This window comes from Melanerpes formicivorus, unplaced genomic scaffold, assembly GCF_026170545.1.
Source record: "Melanerpes formicivorus ecotype bairdi unplaced genomic scaffold, bMelFor1.0.p_v2 SCAF_38, whole genome shotgun sequence".
Lineage (NCBI taxonomy): Eukaryota > Metazoa > Chordata > Aves > Piciformes > Picidae > Melanerpes > Melanerpes formicivorus.
In genome coordinates, this window is record NW_027142390.1 from 4,168,955 (window position 1) to 4,190,626 (window position 21,672).

Here is a 21,672-nt window from a genome sequence, read left to right on the forward strand (position 1 = left end):
GGTCTCTGGAGGTCCCTTCCAACCTCTAATGTACTGTGATACTAAGTGGAGGAGCCATGGCACATCAGCTTCAAGCATCACTGCATCAGCTGAGAGTTTGCTGTGCCTTCAACATAGATACTGCAAGCAGAGGCATGATGGTGGTTTGATACAAATGGTTTGAATCACACCTCCAAGGCACATTTTCCTTCTTCTGCTGGTATGGGTATGGCATTTCCTTCACCAGGACCATCAAATACCTCACACTCCTCCACACTGCTCTCTGCAGCAACCTCCTCCATTCACAATCCAGAAACAATATGTGTTCTGAGCTGTGGTGTGTTTAATCTTGCAGCCCCTGGTCATACAGTGTCAAACAGATCCACTGTGTGGAAGGGCTTTAGCCTTCCTGACATGCTCTTGTCGCCCACACAGCCTCCACCCCTCCAAGCAAATTCAAAAGACGCTTACCAAACATTTTCCTTGCGATGTTTAACCTCCTAGTGAACCTTCCTCGGGAATTGAGCTGATTTATCTCACCCAAGAGGTCTTTATAGCAGCTTCTCCCATCTCCAATTTCCCCTTCTCTACACACACAGCTAAGAGATGAGAATGGAACAAACCAAATCGTTATCAAACAGCTGGCAAAGCATACAACAAAGGTGAGGAGAGCAACAAGTCAGTATCCACACTTGGAAGACAAAGCCCAGCTTTGAGGGGTAGGTAAGAGCTTAGTAACTTCTGCCTAAGCTCAGTGACAGGAAGAAAGAGATGTACACTTCTGGAATGCAGGCAAATTTGGACCTACCCAAAGGGAATGAAGATACTTCCTCAGATACAATCACCATGAGGATTCTCTGCTTTAGCCATCAAGGTGCAGCTAGCCATAACGCATCTATCAACACCTATCTAACTGGATATTAAGTCAGCCCCAGTCATCACAGCAGCTGAAAATTAGAGCTAATGTATAAAAACCCCCACAGAGTAAGTGAAAGTCTAACAGGCAGCCCCTGTGTGACTCCCCCAGCTTCGGTGAGAAGTGCCAGCTCAAGGCCATCAGTTAGCTGCGGTTTGCCTTAGACTTAACGAGGGCCTAAGAGAGGCTAATGACTTTTCCAGAACAGCTTATCTGCATGTGAAAATCTCTGTCCTGATTCACACGGCTTTACAGCCCTTACTCACAAACTACTTCACAGCACTGCCCTTTAACCGTGTGTTTTTTCCGTTTGGGTTTTGGCCAGGTACTGGCCCTGCTCTTTCTGTTTCGGGGATTCAAAGACACGCAGCACGGGGAGGATCTGACACTCCTCCAGGCTCCGAGGGCTGAGTGCCAGCTGCTAGGGAACAGACACACTAAGGCAGGGACTGTGCTGAACGCTGCGTCCTGCACTTTGCTGCCGTATCCTCAGAGAAGGAAGGCATTGCTTCAGGTCTGGCCCGGAGCACACAAAGCATGGGTGGACACAAACAGTTTTAGCAGCACTTGAGAAGGAAAGGTCAAGGAGCTATGACTGCTCTTTCCCTCTGCAGTACTCAGAGAAGCTCCACTTTTACTTGGTGACACAGGAGACCCCCAGTTGGAGCTTTCTCTGGTATTTGGGAGGCCGTTGCACAAACCTGATCCTAGATCTGGTAATATTTCCCATCTACGGAGTATCAACTTCTAGGTGGTTTGCTCCAGAGGGCTGAATGAGGTCTGTGTCTTCCCTCAACTTCCCAGTTTCCCATCAATGTGCAACTCTTATTAATTTCTTGCTTACAAGCCCGAGTGGAAGGACAGTCAAAGACTTAGCCCACAGAATCACATGTGAGCAAACAAAAGGCATACACTGATGATTAACTGCTAACACCCTTCCAATACCACCAGCTGGGGGAACTGCATCCCCAGTTCACATCACAGCAGACTGTGCTGCCCCAGATTGAAAGTTTCTCGTGGCCCACATGCCAAAATTTACAAGGACTGGTGCAAAAGTCTTTACTTTTAACAGGCTTGTTACAAACAGGCTCTTCTCTAAAGCCGACTCCAGCCCATGCTCCTTGGTTAGCTTTCAGTTTCTTCAAATCTCAGCTCATCCCAACTGGGTTTGCACTCTGGCTGCAGAGCAATCTTCTTTCATAGCAATCTGTACACTGCCTTACCTAGGATGCCCCTGGGAATTAATTTCACACTTGGCAGTTAGGTCACAGAAATACTGCCGGCAGTCGCTGGGAAACACAGAGCACTCAGATGAGGAAGTTCTCTTGCTCATCCCAGGCTTGCAGAGACAAGATGCCTAAGGGAAGGCAACACAACTGTTACAGAGCTGCATTCATCATGCCTTACCCAAGAAGCTGCCCTATGGAAGAGCTGCCTGCTTTCCCTGCTCAAAACCCTAAGGTGAGGAGAGCAGATGTGACCAACGCAATGCTGAGCTCACTTGAAGAGCTTCTCACCTGGCCACGTCTCAGAGCCTCTCGGGCTGCTGCTGTGCTGTCATTGCCCTTACCTCTCCCGGCCGTCTGTAAACACAAAGGGTGGAGTTCTCTGGACAGCCTCCGTTGTTGTCAACACAAGGGTTTATGGGCTGGCAAATCCTCCCATCTCCTTGAAATCCTTCTTTGCAGGTGCATTGATACTTTTGTGGTCCAAGAACCTTGCATTCAGCAAAGGGGGAGCATGGAGAAGAAGCACAAGGATCCTGAGCTGCAGTTAAAGAGAGGAGAAGTGAGAGAACTGGGTTTCTGTTTCCAGAACGGCATTTCCTGCAGCACAGCAGAATGCCAAAAGCCTGGAAGGTATCAGGTACATGTAATTCATTCTGTAGAGCTTCTAATATTTCCTAGGGAGGTAAAAGCATTTCAGACAGCAGGTGTTTGGAGGTTTTTGGTCTGAGGAAACAGGATGACACACTTCATAGAATCACAGAATGGTCTGGGTTAGAAGGCACCCCCAAAGGCCATCTAGTCCAAACCCCTCTGCTGTCAGCAGGGACATTCTCAACTAGATCAGGTTGCCCAGAGCCCTGTCAAGCCTCACCTAAAGTATCTCCAGGGTTGGGGCCCCAACCACCTCCCTGGGCAACCTGTTCCAGTGTTCCACTACCCTCACAGCAAAGCACTTGTTCCCAACATCCAGTCTAAATCTACTCTTCTCTAGCTTGAAGCCATTGTCCCTTGTGTTTTCTGCTACTTCAGTAACAGAAGTACGAGTAAGAGGGGATGCTTGGGTTTACTGCTGGATTTCCATCACACCTGAGGATATATGAAACTGCAGTTTGGTCAGCAAAAGCTGCAAGGAACCAGTGAAACTCCCTAGTCATGTGCATCTTACTGACTTGCTCTTAGCAAAGCTAAGAGTTAGGAAAGAAATCCTCCAATCACACACCTCATTAGTTAACCTGGGACAGACTCACCAACATCCCTTTGTTGCAGCTATTCAGTACATACTTCTAAGCAAGTGCTGGATGCACCCTGCAACTTTAATCAATGTCTTGCTTTCAGGACTAAGTGAGAAGAGACCCAAAAGCTCTTGGTCTTAAAAGGGATTCCTAAAAACCAGGCTTTTAATCTCCTGCAGTGAGGTAAGTGTTCTATTCACAGAATCAATGTCAGGGGCTGGAAGGGACCTTGGGAGTCCAGTCCAATGCCTCTGCCAAAGCAGGATCACCTATACCAGGTCCCACAGGAACTCATCCAGGTGGGTCTTGAATATCTCCAGAGAGGGAGATTCCACAACCCCCCATGGCAGCCTGTTCCAGTGTTCTGTCACCTTCACAGTGGAATAATTCTTCCTCCTGTTTCCATGGAACTTCCTATGCCTCAACTTCCCCCCACTGCCCCTTGTCATTGCCAAGCAGAGCCTGGCTCCATCCTCTTGGCACTCCACCTTTATGTATTTATAAACATTAATGAGGTCACTTCTCCAAGCTGAAGAGCCCCAGCTCCTTCAGTCTCTCCTCATAAGGAAGATGTTCCACTCCCTTAATCATTTTCATGGCTCTGCGCTGGACTCGCTCAAGCAGTTCCCTGTCCTGTCTGAATTGAGGGGCACAGAACTGGACACAACATTCCAGATGTGGCCTCACCAGGGCAGAGTAGAGAGGGAGGAGAACCTCTCTTGACCTACTGACCACACCCCTTCTAATACAACCCAGGATACTTTTGGCCTTGGCCACAAGAGCACATTACTGGCTCATGGTCAACCTCTCATCCCCTAGGACCCCCAGGTCCTTTTCCCCTTCACTGTTCTCTAGCAGATCAGTCCCCAACCTATCCTGGTCCATGGGGTTGCTCTTTCCCAGGTGCAAGACTCTACACTTGCCCTTGTTGAAGTTCATTCAGTTTCTCCCTGCCCAGCTCTCAGCCTGCCCAAGTCCTGCTGAATGGCAGCACAACCCTGGGGTGTGTCAGCCATTCCACCCAGTTTGGTGCCACCAGCACACCTGCTGACAGTGCTCCTCTGTCCCCTTGTGCAGTGATCATTCACAGTGATCCAATTCAGCTGAAGATGGCAGTGCAATAAGGTTTTTCCAAGCAGGAGATCATTTAGGGTCCCATTGAGTTTCCCACCTTGGCAAGTGCTTCCAGCCTTTGTGTAGCCCAGCTTGCAGTCACATGTGGCTGTCCCGTCCCGTACCACACACTCGCTGTTGGCCTCACACGTGACGCCTTTGCAGAGAGGAAGCTCTGGAATCACAAAGCAAAGAGAGCTTCCCTTTGAGCATGCTAGGTGCTGCTGGGAGACACAACTCACTTTACAAAAAATACTTGGAAATTAAGGCAAATGAGGTTTCCAGAGGCCCCCAAGCTGGCACAAAAGCCAGAGGGTAAAGTGTAGGTAGTCAGATCCCACAAAGCTCAGAGAGGTGAAAGGATCTATCTGGTTTCCAGAGAAAGAGAAGGAATATCTTGGCCACTGTCATGGAATGAGGAGCAGATTCCAGCTTTCTGCTCTGTTTAGGTCTCCAGTGCTCAGATGATCTTCCTTCTACATTTCCAACCTCTTCATTGCCCCCCAGCTCCTTTTGGGACACATGCATCCAAGCCCACATCATAGCTTAGCCCTAAGAGCCCTTCTGCAGCTACCACTGTCTTTACCTTGGTCACACCTGGGTCCTGTGTAGCCTCCATAGCAGGTGCAGCTTCCATTCCCTGTGACACCGCTGCTGCATTCTCCGTGCACGCAGTCACACACTGCAAAGGAAGTCCAGACACACCTGACCTTCAGCTACAAGGCAGTGCACAGGGCTCCAGTGCACTGAACAACTGCCCTAGGACTTTGCACCCTGATTTCCCACCAATAATCCACAGCAGATGGAGCTCCTTTGAAAACCAGGCCCTTGCCAGGAGCTTGCAGAGGGCAAACTACGTGTCCTGAGCTCAAGCAGACATTGTACCACCCTGTAAGAAAGGCCTTGAATGCAACACCTGGACCAGCTCTTCAGACGTGTTTTAACCTGCCAGTCCTCTGAGGCTCCTGCACTCAATGTGGAAGGAGTGTTAGGAGAACTCACCACATCTCTGATCCTAGCATTGGTGGTCTTGGTGGTCTTTTGTGAACACAGCCACCAAGATCACACCTACATCACAAACAAAGGATAACAAAGGAACCAGGGGCTGGACAAAAGGGCTCCTTCAACAGCCAGGCTGTGCTGGTCATGAATTGCTTCCAGAAATAGCACACATGAGAAAGCAGCACTGTGCCTATGGATTTTGTAGGGAGGGGCAACAAGGAAGAAACTGAGAGACAAGCAGGGTAGTTATAGGAGTCTGGAAAACACTTGGGAAAGTGGGTGTGGGTTGCTTCAGGGGTGTAGGTGACAGCCTGGGCAAAACCAGAGAAGAAACTGGGATGGTCCTGGTAAGGGCAGAGAAATACTTACAGCAGGAACAACGGACTGATTTGAGTGAAAGACTCAAGAAGCATTTGTCTAATGGGATAGCAGGGAAAGGTACAAAGACAAAACGCCAGGACACCTGTTATTGAACACTGCCAGCTGGCATCTTCTCTCCAGTAATCTTCCTCACTCAGCCTCCTCCTTCCTTGTTCTCAGTTATTTTGTGGAGGTTTCACCTGAACCACTCATCCTTACCTGACTGACAGTCTGGGCCAAAGCGATTTTCATCTCGACAATTCTGGCAGGCAAAACCACTGTACTGCTCCTGGAATCACAGAATCATAGGGCTTGGAAAGAACCTCTGGGGACCATCTAATCCAGGCCCTCTGCCAGAGCAGGTTCACCTAGGGCAGGTTGCAAAGGGCCCCCAAATGTCCCAGTTATTTCTGTCATCACTGTGCATTGTTCCACACATCACCACAGTTCAAAGCCTCTCCCCGTTTCTGATTTGCTGTTGCAGTTGAAGAAATACAGTGAAGGAAACTGATCTGTTCGTGGCTCTACTAGTACTAAACCAGCCCCAGAGTGCAAGCTGACACACAGAGGGCATGCAAAATGCCAGCAAAACTCTGGTGGGCATTGAGGAAACACTGTCCTGATCACAAACACACAGGAATGTGTCAGCTGGCTTCTGGCAGCCCTCTGAAAAAAGAATTTGGGATTCACTAATGGCAGTGGGACTCTGACATTGTTTTCCCAGGCATTGGGGAACTAAAGTGTATGTTCTAATTACAGTATCACAGTATAACTAAGGTTGGAAGAGACCTCAGGGATCATCGAGTCCAACCTATCAACACAGACCCCATGACTAGACCATGGCACCAAGTGCCACGTCCAATCTCCTCTTGAACTAATTGATGTGAAGTTCTTTGATTTAGATCCAAAATGCACTCTTTCCACCCCCACCCCCCCCACAAAGAAGGGCCTAAAAAGTAGGATTTCATCTCACAATGCTAATAATTAAAGAAGTTGTAAAACCCTACAGCTCACAAAACAAGCTGCAAGGCTGGCACTGATCCATTAAGCAAAGGTTTTCTGAAACACTGCTCCATGTGATTCAAATGTGCAAGAATTGTTGCTGCTTTTGGTGTACAAAGTCTGGAGCTGTAAAGGGAAGAAGTAAACCTCTGCCCTAGGTTCTCTTTCTGGTCTCTCCTTTTCCTGAGAGAGGATTTGCCTACCAAGGTGCAGAACCAGTTCATCTGAGGGGGTACAAGATCCAAGTCTGGACAAGGTGCAGTGAATTAAGAGCCAAGTATCTCAGGGCTTCTTGCAGTCACAGGCAGACACTGATTATTTCAGCTGCTCAGAGGGTTAAGTTCATGTAATTGTTTCTTCATTTCCCCCTAGAGACCCCTCCCAACTCCACACCTCAACAATAACCTCTTGGCGTTATTGCAGACCACACCAACCCCTCCAGAAAACCACAGGCACTGATGCTGGAATGGAAGAAGCTACTAATGACCTCCCAGGCAGAAGGGCAGCTTTCATCCAAAGCATCTCCACAGATGCTACACAGCTTCCTCCAACCAAAGCACATTACCCTCAGGATAAACCATGCACTCACCTTGCAGGTGCAGGTCCCATTTCGCTGAATGCCATCCAAGCACGTCCCGTGGCCACTGCAGGGATTGTCAGAGCCACCTGGACACTCTAGCAGGCAAGAGACAGGCCAGACAGGCTTGGATTGAACAACCAGTGCTGGATCCTCATTCCTCCCTCCTCTTTCCCCAGGCATTCCAGACGTGCAAAAGCAATGGCTTCTTCACCAGCAAAGTCCCTGCCTGCCTACCCAACACGCCTAATGCTGGCACACAGCTGGTGGAGATGACCAGGAGGGGCATCAAGGAGCAATTTGGCTGCTAGGACAGAGCAGCCATTTATTAAAACGCTAAGAAAAAGTCCCAGCAGCTCATAACTAACAGAATTTCAGCAAAGGCACTGGAGTACAGCTTGAGCTGGAGCCACTGCTTTTAGCATGAGTGAGAGGCAGTATCTAACATCTGAGAGCAGTTCTGAAACTCAGGACAGACAGACACCTGCTTTGCAAAAAGGCTGAGTGTTGTCAGCTCTCTCTGACTTCATGAAGAGCTGGAAGTATGCTCAGAAAAACACGGGGCACACATGTTTGGACCAGGGAGCCTTTAAGTTCTGGGGACTATTTCTGGTCGTTCAAGGCATGTAATTCTTCTGACAAAGCCAGCTGCTTATTCAAACCATTTTGTGTGAGAACAGGGTCAAGTACTCAAAAATCCCATTTGCTGCAGGACTGGGAATGTCCCAGCAGTCAGTTGCATGATGTTGATATGGACATGCTGGAAGGTGTCCAGAGAAGGGCCACGAGGATGAGCAGAGGGCTGGAGCACCTCTCCTGTGAGGACAGACTGAAGGAGTTGGGGCTGTTCAGTCTGCAGAAGAGAAGGCTCCGAGGTGACCTCATTGTGGTCTTCCAGTATCTGAAGAGGGCTACAGGAAGGCTGGGGAGGGACTGCTCAGGATCTCAGGTAGTGATAGGACTAGGGGGAATGGAATGAAGCTGGAGGTGGGGAGATTCAGGCTGGAGGTGAGGAGAAGGTTCTTCACCATGAGTGCTGAAGCCCTGGAATGGGTTGTCCAGGGAGCTGGTTGGGGCCCCATCCCTGAAGGTGTTTAAGACCAGGCTGGCTGAAGCTTTGGCCAGCCTGATCTAGTGTGGGGTGTCCCTACCCATGGCAGGGGGGTTGGAACTAGATGATCCTTGTGGTCCCTTCCAACCCTGACTGATTCTATGGGAAGTGTTTAGCTTAGTAGGTCTTGCTCTGGGATTTTTAAGACAAGGAAAAGCCAACTCTCACTCCTTGGCCTAAACCTGAGTGGGGGCATTGGGACAGTCAGTTATTTTCACCTTCTCCTGGAACTGCTAAGTATTTTCTAACTCCAGACTATACAGCAGAGCATGTGGCACATGCACTGCAGACTAGAGGGACATCAGAAAGAAATATCTTCCTCTTCCTTTGGAAACTTTCTTAAAGAGGAACAAAAACATCCCTTTCCAAAAGCTTATTTTTAAAAGAGAGACAAAAGGAAGTTCCACCACAGGGGGTTATCTTAGGTGTTAAATGTAAGAGGGCTCAGCTCATCTAAAGCAAAGAGATGCTTTCCCCATTATATTCTGAGCCTCCCAGACAGAAAATGGAGATCTTGTGCTTGAGGAATAGTGAAAATCAATCCCCTTGATGCATATTTAATGAGTCTCATTAAAACTGGTTTGACTTATTCAACAGCTCCAGAGGGTGGGAGGAAGAAGACAAACTCACCATAACACTCCGTGCCCCAGAATCCTGGACAGCATCTCTTCTCCTCAATTTCCTTCTTACAGATGTGATGGCATCCTGGCTGGGAAAGGATATTTTCTCCTAGCTTGACAGTGAATCTTAAAAAGAACAATCCCAGACTCGTGATTACAACATGAACACACCGCATGCCTGCTGGGGTCTTTCTGAGCAATCACTCTGCTGTGCCCTGAGCTCTGAAAGGAGAGAAGGATTCTCATTCCCTGGGCACAAGAATTGGCCCTTGGGTTATGGCTTCTCTAAGGATGCCCACTGACCTGAGACTCAAAGATTGGTTATAAGGAAACTTGCCAGGGACTGGACTTGAGGCAGGACATTGGGCAGTCTGAGGGCATCAGGAGAGAAGCCTTAGACAGCAGGGAAATAAAGTCAGGATCTTCAGGGTGACACAGCATTTAACTTCCCAACTAAAATAACTGTGCAAGGACAAAATCTCTTTGCAGGACTTGCCTTTTTTTGCCACTAAAGTTTTCTTTATCCATCCTGGCTGAGATGATGGACACTTAAATGAATGACAGGACACTGCCTCAAGCTGCACCAAGGGGAGTTTAGATTGGATATTAAGAAGAATTTCTTTACTGAAAGAGTGGTCAGGCATCACAACAGGCTGCTCAGGGAAGAGGTGGAGCCCCCCATCCTGAAGGTGTTCAAAAAACAAGTAGATGTGGCACTTTGGGATGTGGTCTAGTGGTCATGGTAATGTTGAGTGGACTTGATGATCTTAGAGGACTTTTCCAACATTAATGATTCTATGAAATTTAGATTTAATATCTGTGTTACTCACAGACTCTCTATGCAATTTTGGCCAAATTCCTTTAAATCTCCAAAGCAGCAACTCATTTGCAACCCTTAAGCCATCACTTCTGCACAGAGAGGGAGCCCTTGGTGGCACTGTCTCTTGTTCTGCACGTATGCAGTAGAGAACTATTCTTAGGACTGTCCGACAACCACCACAAGAGCAGCCAGCCCTTTGAAAAGCTGCATACACTCATATTGCTCTTACATTTCTCTTTTATTTTTGGAACCACATCCTTCCCAAAAGGAACTTGGAAATTGTCTTGGTAGCACTGCTGTGCAGGCTTCGGTCTGAGTCCTCTGCCTGTGGCTGCGCAAAAACTGCTACCGAGTGCAAACCTGCCGCGGCTATTTTGGAGTGTTTCAGTGGAACAGTGAAGCACAGCAAACAGCAGACAATGGAGCTATATATTAGCAGCTGGCATTCACTGCTGCACAGCCATGCAAACAATAACCTATAGTGCTTTGTTTTTTGAAAAGCTTCCTGGTAAATCCAGTTTTCCTTCACTCGTTTCCTATTAGAGTCGGGCTCAGCAGAATGAGAGCAGGGAACACATGAACAAGGGATTGCCATAAAGGGAGCGAGGAAGGTAAAAAGTTCAGAGGGTCATTGCTGGAAGCTGGGAGGATAGACAAGGGGAACTATCATTATATTAGTTTCCTAATAATCCACTATGGAGTTGTGTGTCTGAAAGAGGTTTCTGTGCTAGCCAGACCTCTGTTGAGCTGCTACAGGAGGATGAGCGAACTCAAGTTGGTTAGGGTGAATGAGAGGTAATGATCACATCATTTGTTCTGTGCATGTTGAACCCTGAGGCCAGCAAAAAGACCTTGGGGTTTAGGAGGAGACAAAAGCAACAATAATAGGGGCCATAAATCCCTTTTTATGCACCTGAAAACAAACCTCTTTGGATCTTTATAGCTCAAAACACACATGTGTTCTCCTGAAGGCATATACAGTATCTGAAGGGGGCCTACAGGAAGGCTGGGGAAGGACTTCTCAAGATCTCAGGTAGTGATAGGACTAGGGGGAATGGAATGAAGCTGGAGGTGGGGAGATTCAGGCTAGATGTGAGGAGGAGGTTCTTCCCCATGAGAGTGGTGAAGCCCTGGAATGTGTTGTCCAGGGAGGTGGTCGAGGCCCCGTCCCTGGGGGTGTTTAAGAGCAGGCTGGATGAGGCTCTGTCCAGCCTGATCTAGTGTGGGGTGTCCCTGCCCGTGGCAGGGGGGTTGGAACTAGATGATCCTTGTGGTCCCTTCCAACCCTGAATGAAACTATGAAACTCCTTGCACAGCAAAGCTGCAGCAAAAACTTAACAGGGTTAAGAAATGGGTCTTACCTGCAGCCCCTCACTCCTAGTCCTTGGGTGGTCTTTGACCAGCCTCTTGGACACAACAGTTTCGGTGCCACAGCACAGGAAGTACACGCTGTGTTTGTGGTGAACATCGTCTTGATGTTGCATCGCATGGATTTTAACTTCAACAGAAAAAACAGAATGGAAATAAGCCCCAGATGAAAGTGTTAGCCTTGCCACTCATCCTGCCAACCTTTAATATCTCTATCAACATGGTACCATTCCTCAGACACCACTGGGGATGGGCAGTGACCAGCACAGCTGCTGGGGGGTACGCCACACACTCACACGGCCCAGGCCATCTCATTGCACGGCTGCCTGCTGCTCCTCTTCAGTCTCAGCTAGAAGGCAAGAGGGCAGGCCACAGCAATCTTATCTCTCCTCTGCACCTCACAGCAAAAATTCTAACCATCTCTAAAATAATCATCACTCTGCACTGGTAACACAAGCTGATCTTTGACAAACATCTGGTAGGGCTACGTGAGGACAAACCTGGAGTCAATAACCCTTGCCAGAAGACACTGACTTTAAGATCCCACACAGCCTTTCTCTCCTCCGTGCCATTGCTGTGATGGAGTTCATTGGTGGTTTCTTTGCTCTTTCATGGGTCTGAAGAACCAAATGCTTTAGCTCAGTCTATGTCCCAGAGCCCAGGACCTGCTCACACAAATACTTCTCCTGTCAATTCTCTTTGACACAAGTGAGAGGGGTGTAGATGAACAAGAAAAGTGCTCTGCACCTCTCTGACCACCTAGATGGCCCTTGCTGCTTTGATCCCAAGTGTGAAGGACTTGGTAAGCACTGCAAGAAGTTCAGGTAGAAGAGTTTGATTACTCACATGGCTAGTGACAAATTCAGCAGGAGCCTGTCCACCCAACCAGAAAGCCTCTCAGGGCCTTTCTGTACCCCTGTACCCATTAACACTTCCTCAGAGCAAATCAGCAGCAGCAGCCTATGGCAGTTTGTCACAATTTTACCCTAAGAGCAGTTGCTTGGATTTCTAAAGTCCTGCAGTAAAGCAGCTGCACAGAACCCTCTTTGCTCATTTTAAAACCAGGCAGCATTTGCCATTGATGGTGGCAGAGAAAGGCTGGGAGGCATGAGCTGTGTTTGCCCCAAAAGGTCACTGGCTGGAAAAAACCCATGCAGCTCACATCAACTGTGCCTCCACAGGCACTGTATTTTCTAAAAATAAAAACATTAGATCAAATTTTGGGAGGAGGCCTTGATCTGGGGATTTTTTTAAGCCAACCCTGCACAATGCTGTTAGTGCAGCAGTTCTCCCATGCCCAGAACTCCTCGTTTCGGATTTCCATCAGCAATCGCAGCTTTGCTTCCTCTGAACTTAAGCTCAGATGCATACGTTTGCCTCAAGGCAAGGCAAGGGAGGAAGTCCATGGCTTCCCATCAGTTATCAACAGCTCAGGAAGGCCCTCCCATATGATAACCAGAAGCCTCTGTCAGGAAAACCTCCTGAGAGATAACCCCTAAGTCCCAGGTCCACAGGGACATCTTCCTGGAATGTTTTCCTGACTCACACCCATGTTCCCTCTGCCTAGAGCTGGGCTTTTTCTCACCTTCAGTGGTCCTTCCTCTTCAGCCACCCATGCAAGAGCACTGCTCAATGAAGAAAGTGATTTCTGGGCCTGTGGCTGCCCTTCACATGGGTATCAGTTTCTAGTTGTGCATCTGGGGCTTCCCTTACCATGCAGTAATCTCTGCTTCCTTTGGTGGCAGAATCTCTAAGGAACCTGCTATGTCAAGGACTCCCTTGCCATATAAACACCTCAAAGCCAATCTGAGATCCACCAAATCCACCTTTCCCAGCTTTACTAATTGTTTTGTTCATCAGGAGGAAGATCAGCTTTGCTGTTCCTTACATTTTCACTCCACTGACACAGAGTACAGCCAGGGAGTTCCCATTTTTCGAGGAGCAAAGCAGAGAAGGCAGCCAATATGGGTGGATAAATGAGGTGCTATCTCCACAGTACTCTGTCTGAAAGGATCAACAGTGTCATTGTGGGGTGGAGAAGAAGTCCATCCAACCAGCTGATTCGAGTACAAATGAGGACTCCATATTAAAGCTCAGCTTTACAAGGAGCCAGTTGAAGCATAGCACGTGGGTCTGTCAGAATGGAACCTCTCCTGCTTTTCTAGTCCCATCAAATCTCAGCTTTAACCTACACTGGGTCAATGGTTCAGAAAGAGGAAAGGAAAGGGAAAAACAGAGGTGGACACCTACCCATGACTTGTGGTTTTAACATTGTCATAATTACCCCACAAACCTTCACCAGGTGTCTGAGCTGTACAAAAAATACCACCCAGCAGAGCACAGAACACATTAAAGCTCTCCAATCCTCTGTTTAATCTTCACTTCCAGGCATCAGGAATTGGCTGGCAGCAGATAGAGTTGGGCCACTAAATGTGTCCTCTGTCATGGTGGTGGAGGATGACACCATAACTCACATTTTATTCCACATTATTCCTTTCTCTTCCCTTCATCACCGTGGCTCCATTTCTAAATGGAGATGGACACCAGGAGAGGAGAAGGGTTGTCACTCCTCCCTGTTGGTGTCTTTAATTACTTGAAGGCCTCTAAGAGAGGACAATTACTGTAGATTCCTCCCTACCCTACCTTCCTGGGACACTTCATGAGCTTTAGGCAACTTTCCAGTAAGATCTTCCTCTTTTTCTGAGGAAAGATGCTTGTGTCAGCAGCAGCAGCAGGCAGGGGAAAAGAGGAAGAAAACAGCTGTGTGGAAAACAATAAAAAAGTATATTTCCCTTCTTATTTGAGTGACAGAAGTGATGAAGCAGTCATTTTCTGGAGTGTTTTGCTTCTTAGAAAAGCAGAAGAAGGAATCAAGGGACATAAATGCAACAATTTGGATACTTGCATTTTGGAGGGGATGAAAGGCAGACAGGAATTTGAGTCAGAGCTGCCTCCTGGGACACAGCCTCATGGAAAACAATGATGCACTGCTCCCTTGGGCTTACCTATGACCACTCATTCCATGTTTGAAGGTGCTGACTGAAGCAGCAGTGAGAGGGAATTTGTACCCCTGTGATGCAGCAATGCTGCCTGGTGGGCCAAGAGTCAGTGTGGTGCGTGGTGGCTGTGCCAGGGAAAGGGGGTGTAAAAGTCACCCTTCTGGTCAGGTGATGTGGTGAGCCTGGGCTGTGTCACACTTCGGGTGCAAAGCAACCTGCTCCAAAATTAAAGGAGGCTCTTAAAGCAAAAGACATCTAGCTGTAGCTAGAAGAAGTTAAGGGCCAGAGTGCCTCTCTCCACACTGAGCTCTGTCTGCCAGGGCTGGACTCTGCTGTCTGCCTGCTCTCAAACCCTTGCGTGTGCATGAGCAGCCACTGCCCTCTGTGGATAGCTGAGACATCTCTGAGCTTCTGGATGCTGCAGTGCTCCCTTCCCTCCTCTCACTCTAACACAGATGCCCCTCACTTCTCAACTGCTTATTCTCTTGATGCAATCAGAGAAACATAAGCTGGGGAGGATTTATTTTGCTTTAAGGACTAGTTTAAGCCCTCTCATTTTCACCTTTTATCTTTTCCTCCCCAGCTCTCACACAAATCCTTCTGCAGGGAAAAACTCAAGAAAGAAAGCAAAACATATGTGGACGTCAGTGCTGGGCTCCAACCATCCTGGGAGCCAGTTCTGGGAGCAGTCATTATCAAATGACTCACCAAGTTTCCAGTGGATTTGCCCTTTACAAAACACATGTTTGAGTCATTATAAGCATCTACCTTCCCAAGCAGCTCTTTTAAGTGCACAGACCAGCAACTCCTGGACACACAAACCTTTCACATTTGTCCAAGCAAATTATCATCCCGAGGCTGAGCAAGCAAACTCAGAGATCACATAACAGAAGACCTGTTATTGCCCTGGTGTTGCTCACCACTTCAGCTGCAGAACACTGGAGGCAGAGGCATGCAGAGAGCAATCCCCTCATTTCTCACCAGCACAGCCTGAGACTGGACTGCTCTCAGCAAGCCAATGGAGGCCTCTTGTGAAATCACAGCACTTCTATTGCAAACAGATCCAAAGGCCCCAAACTATCAGACAAGACTTCTTTGGACCCTTATTTTTCCTTACCTCCCATTAGAACCTGTCAGTGTGGGAATCTTTTGAGGAAAAAGCCCCCAGCTCTAAAAGGGAGGTATTTTTGCTGCATTAAACAAACTACTCCAGAGGTGATTCAAAACAGTCTGCTTCTCTGTGAGCAGGGACTTGTTACCTGGTATTTTAATTGGTTTACACCAAGCCAGACAACTCAGGGATTACAGAAACTAGCAGTGTCTCAAAGTGAAGGGACAGAAATTGCCACCTACAGCAGCTGAGGATGTGAGCCCTGCCTCTGAACACACAACCATACTGGAACCCTTTCTGCTTGGAAACCATGCCTCCAGACAAGCAAAAATCACCAGCAGAGACAACTTCTTCACATTTGTGCTCAAGTCACCTCAATGATCCTACAAATCTAAAGGCTCCTGAGGCCCTTACCTTATTGGAATGCTTATTAGTCATTAATGGCCCTTTTGTGAAAGGCTCTAAGCAAAGGCTTGCACCCAAAGCATCTTTTCAGGGCTGCTTTTTGTATAAGAACTCTCTCAGATGAACCTGCCTTGACACAGGTCTGTCTGCTCCCCATAAGGACCCTCTGCCATTCAAGCCAAGACCACCTTTCCCTATCCCATATCCCCAGGGAATAGGATTTCCAAAATGCCTCTCACAGACTCTGACTTTGTAGGTCAGCTCATTCTTCCAGCAGCAGGCCACAAAAAGGGGGGTGGCAGAAAATGATGCAGTATGAGTTAGAGTGAATTCTAGCCTGCAGACACTGGGATGCCTCACCACGGAGCCCAGAGACCAGATCTGCAAAGGCAGCATCGACTCTTCCAGCTGCTGCTGCACACACGAAGGGAGACAAAGCAGGCAAGGGAGAAATGACAACACTGAAACAAAACAGAAAGTAATCCTCACTCCTCACTGGCAGTGAAATGTACTTGAAACAAAGGTCTCCAGCCTGCTGCAAAGCAACAGTTTGATCAGATTTAACAAACCAAACCAAAACACCTTCTAGTAACATTCTCCTGGGAACTTATGGTCCTGTTCTGCTGCGTGCTAAGCTCCCATCACCTGTCCAGAACACAGCTGGAGACAAAGATGCTGAGCCTTTCATGCAGCTACTTTGGAGGTCAGTGCTGAGCATAAGTACAATTTTATTCTCATCTAAACGTCCAGCAGCTGCCTTCAACCTTGTTTTTAGTTCCTCAGGTTAGATTACACACATACCCACACATAAGCAGATACCTTACAGCCCCAATGTTTCACCATGGGTGATATCCTGCACCTAAGTAACTGCAGCTGAAAAGGGGAGTTTTGGGGAGGAATATTTAATAGCACCCAACCTTCCAGACATGAAGAAACGTTCAATGAACATCTAAAGAAAGACTCCCAAACTTACCTTCTGACTCTGGCAGTCAGCTGGGGGAGTGAAGCATGCTGCTAGGAAGAAGAACAGCAAGCCAGGAGGACGCATTTTCCTGATTCCACAGGCAGGACCCTTTCCACAGAAGGGGTGGTGATCGAGGCCGAAACTTCTGTAAGAGAAGACCGCCTACGGAGAGTCAGATCCAAGACAAACCAGAGGTTAAAAGGAAACAGGGAGAGAGCATTTTCACACTGTGCTCTTTGGCTGCAGAGCCTTCAGAAGTGGATCTGCTACTTGTAGTGTTACAGCTGAACCGATATCACCTTTTTCTTTCTTTCTATTCTAGGGTTTTTTTTTTGTCAAGGCACAAGCAGGACTCCTTAGTAAAAGGCTCACTCAAAACAGGAACATCTACGGATTTCCTCTTACATATCAGTTCAAAACAGAAGGAAGGAAATCCTTAGTTTTCAACTAATTGGAATGAAGAGAGGTTAACTGTATGCTTAACTGCAGGCAAATCCAAATCGGCCAACTTAAATACCATGGATGCATGAGGGGTCAGTTCACTTCCTCTGGCCACTGGTGTTAGTATATCCACAACACCTCACACAGAAGATAGAACCAACCATCACTTATCCCACACGAGCTAAGCCATGCCAGTGCTGTGCTGTGCTTCAGAGCAACAGTGTAAGCACTTTGAGTCAGTTGATCAGCCACTTTGGGTGGGCTTTGGAATCTGTTGAATATTCTTTGACATCATTGGAGCTCCTCAGCAAGAGGAGCATCACGTTTTGCAGGTGCCATGGCAGCAGTGATGAAACTCACCATTTCCCAAACACTTTGCTGACAGCTTAATGAATCCAAGGAGCGCTTCCTTAGCACTCAGAATGGGAAGGTCCCAAAAGGGGATTTAAAAAACAAAAGGCATGCTAGATGGAGGTGTGGTAGAATAGCATAGAATATAGCATAGAATAGAGCATAGAATAGAGCATAGAATAGAGCATAGAATAGAGCATAGAATAGAGCATAGAATAGAGCATAGAATAGACCAGGTTGGAAGAGACCTTTGAGATCATCGAGTCCAACCTATCATCCAACACCATCTAATCAACTAAACCATGGCACCAAGCACCCCATCCAGTCTCCTCCTAAACACCTCCAGGGATGGGGACTCCACCACAGCCCTGGGCAGCCCATTCCATTCTTTCTATTAAAAACTTCTTCCTAACATGATGATATAATTTATCTTCTCCTTTTGAACATTACAAACAACCAATGAATTATTATTGACAGTTTTGACACAAACTTTGTCCCCCTGTGCTGCCAGGACAACCTGCTGTACCGTACTGGTCTAAGGACTGCTTCCATTAGTAACAAATCCTGCTGAGCAATGAGAGATGATGGAATTTTTGAGCCACTGATAGCACATGAAGGTGCCCACATCAAACCAGGATAAATCAGAACCTATTCCTGCCTTTACATAAAGAGTTGAAAGAACACCATTCCCCCCACCCTGCACACACAGGAAGGTACAGGTAGTGACACACAAAGCACGCAAGAGCAGCTGCTGTACTTACTAGCACCGCTGACTGCGCTTCACCTCTTCCTCCATCCCACAGCCACAGGCAGCATGATGAGCAGCCAGCACTGTTATATACCCTTGCACCAACAGGAAGCAGATAAGGCACACAACCATCCACTGCCACCCATGGCAGAAGTACCAGCCCACAGCTCAATCTGACCACTCACACAGAATCACATGGAATCAACCAGGTTGGAAAAAACCTCAGAGATCATCAAGTCCAACCTATTGCCTAATACCTAACACCTCCTGACCACTAAACCATGGCTCCAAGAACCACATCCAATCCTTTTTTGAATACCTCCAGGGACAGTGACTCCACCACCTCCCTGGGCAGCACATTCCAATGGCCAATTACTTTCTGTGGAGAACTTTCTCCTCACCTCCAGCCTAAACTTCCCCTGGCACAGCTTGAGACTGTGTCCTCTTGTTCTGGTGCTGGTTGCCTGGGAGAAGACAGCAACCCCCACCTGGCTACTACCTCCTTTCAGGTAGCTGCAGAGAGCAATAAGGTCTCCTCTGAGCCTCCTTCAGGCTAAACAACCCCAGCTCCCTCAGCCTCTCCTCACAGGGCTTGTGCTCAAGACCTCACACCAGCCTTACTGCCCTTCTCTGGACATGTTAAATTGAGGAGCCCAGGACTGGACACAGTGCTCAAGGTGTGGCCTAACCAGTGCTGAGTACAGAGGCAGAATGATTTCCCTGCTCCTACTGGCCACACTATTTCTCATCGCGGCCAGGATGCCATTGGCCTTCTTGGCCATGTGGGCACACTGCTCCAGGACAATTGCAGTCCTGGAAGCATTGCTGCCCAATGGACAGCCACTCTGTTGGGGCAGAGGGTTCACACAGCTCTGGAAACCATCTGGCACCTTGGAGACCTGTGCAATGCTTTCCTTACCAACAGTCATGATAGCAGACTGCCTGTGCAAACAGAGCAATGAGACCGCTTCTCTGCTCCATGCTGCCCGTGAGGCAGGCACAGAACAGGCAGCCCCCAAGGATGTTAGCTGCTTGTTGGTGGGTTTGCCCAAGAGCTGGCTGTGCAACACAGAGAGTAAGTTGCCAGTACTGGACATCCACAGATAGCCAATGAAGTTTTAAAGTGAGAATAGCTTAGCCTGAGACACTTGAAGCAGCATAAACACCTTGACATGAGTCTTCAGACAGTTTTCTAAATGGCTCAACACTGGAAGTGTTATAGAGGAAAAAAGACACACACAGACTGCTTCCAAGGCTTTCCCCTTGTGCTTGTCATCACTGTATCCCACCCACTGCAAGGAAAGGAGGATGGGAAGTGAAAAAGGCTGAGTGAAATTCCTGCCTGAACTCACTAAATCAGATTCACAGCAACATCAAGAGGCTTGCAGCAGGATCAAACGGTTCCCAGCCAGTTCCTTATCAGCCCATACCTCATTTAAAGGCAAGAACTACAACAGCAATAAAGAAGATGTAAACAGGGAGTGGTGTCATTGTACAGCAGCACAGCACAAACTGAAGAATCAGGTCACCTCTCAGCAAATGCTGCTTTCTGATCAAGTGGCACAGGCAGAGTGCTTCAGTCACTGAGAGAACAGCAGTTCACTTTGCTGATCACTGCTGCTGGACCTGGAACACCAAAACTGGCAGCAGCTTTGGATCTCTGTGACTCTGGGAATTAGTAAGAAGGTAAAGCACCAACCTGCCTCCAAATTAATGAGCAGCCAACAGCCATTAACAGTGTCCAGCATGGAGTGGAAAGGTGTCAACCTGCTCACAGCGGCGCTGCAGATGGCAGTGTCATCATAGCTGGCCACACTGGTGTGGAAACAGCACAGGGAGCAGAACTGGGCAAAATAACCACAAATTACTGCTCCACTTCCACTGTTTCTGTTCTCTTCTGGTAGTAGGGCTCCTCCTAGGCAGACAGATGGATTTTCTCATGGATGACATCAATACAAAGCTTATGTCTTAGAGGCAAAACGCATTGGGTCAGTGTTTTGCCCGACGCCACTGAAAATTGTTGATGACTAAAACCCCTCAAGTCCCTCACTCATTTCTAGATGAGATGCTGATGTGCACAGCATTTCAATCCCCCAAGTCCCACTGAGAAAGACTTTGAGATGTGACAAGAGAGCTCAACTTCTGATTGCTCCTAAACCGTCCAGAATTTAGATAGGAAACACCCACCAGGGCATTGAGAATGAAGCCACGAGACTTACTGTGTCACCAGCAATTAAAGGAGGATGTCAGACAGGAAAACTTGGGGGGAAGGGAAATCTTTGTAAGGGTGATCTGATGACAGAGCATGCAAATGGCTCTGTGCAGGTTTCACTCATGTCCTGCTCAATGTTTGATTAAATCAGGCTTGTGCAAATTCAGTTTTAAAGCATGTGGCAGGAGCTGTCAGCTGGGGACCAGTGGGTTCATATGTGAGCTGTAGCACATGGGCTTCTGCTTGGTTTGGAGAGGTTCACTTACCAGTCAAGTGTCTCCTGCCCCCATGGCAACTGGAGGCTGGATTAGCAGTTGAAGCAGATCTGGATCTCAGAAGCATCATCTTTGACTCCTGGCCCTGACACAGATGTCTTCCACAAAGCACTGATAATGCACTTTGTGCCCTCAGGCTCCCAGCTCACCAGCAACAGTGCTCAAAATTCTTTCCTCACTCAGTCTTTTTAGTTATGTGTTGAAAGGCTGAGTCCTCTAAAGGGGATGGTAGGGTGTCAGGGAATGATAGGACTAGGGGGAATGGAACAGAATTACAAATGGGTAGATTCAAATTGGAGGTTAGGATAGAAGTTCTTCCCCATGAGGGTGGTGAGACACTGGAACAGGTTGCCCAGGGAGGTGGTGGAAGCCTCATCCCTGGAGGTTTTTGCAGCCAGGCTGGATGTGGCTGTGAGCAACCTGCTGTAGTGTGAGGTGTCCCTGCCCACAGCAGGGGGGGTGTTAGAACTGCATGATCCTTGAGGTCCCTTCCAACCCTAAAAAGTGTCTGATTCTAGGAAATCTAAGAGCTGATTTACCTTTTTATTGCCTGTGAAAACATTAGCAACCAGGGATGGAGAAAAGTACTGCTCAGAACTACTCAACCAGTTCCCTGGGTAAAGGCAAAGGATACAGCTAGGAACCCTTCCAGCCTCCCTGCCTGTGGCTGCATTTTAAGTTGCTGAGTCACCAGCCCTTCTCTGTAAGTGCCTGCAGCCCTGGTCGGCTTAGGCAATTTCCTGCCATTGAAATCTTTTGTTTAAGCAATCTTGACAGAAAATACTGAGTCCAAATAGATTTTTTACCACCCAGGCTACCTTGCCACACAGCTTCTCT

General features: G+C 47.9%; 1 protein-coding gene across 1 annotated transcript in view; it reads right to left on the bottom strand.

Moving 5' to 3' along the window:
- The window catches only part of STAB1 (stabilin 1), a 70,722-nt gene extending 52,228 nt beyond the window's left edge, over window positions 1-18,494 (bottom strand). The window contains 12 exon segments of the mRNA XM_068157900.1: window positions 451-578; window positions 2,119-2,252; window positions 2,466-2,662; window positions 4,528-4,644; window positions 5,056-5,151; window positions 6,051-6,120; window positions 7,423-7,508; window positions 9,152-9,267; window positions 11,323-11,459; window positions 16,818-16,970; window positions 18,362-18,475; window positions 18,477-18,494. Coding sequence (XP_068014001.1) covers window positions 451-578; window positions 2,119-2,252; window positions 2,466-2,662; window positions 4,528-4,644; window positions 5,056-5,151; window positions 6,051-6,120; window positions 7,423-7,508; window positions 9,152-9,267; window positions 11,323-11,459; window positions 16,818-16,970; window positions 18,362-18,475; window positions 18,477-18,494 — 1,366 coding nt within the window.
- Window positions 18,495-21,672: the final 3,178 nt, after the last annotated feature.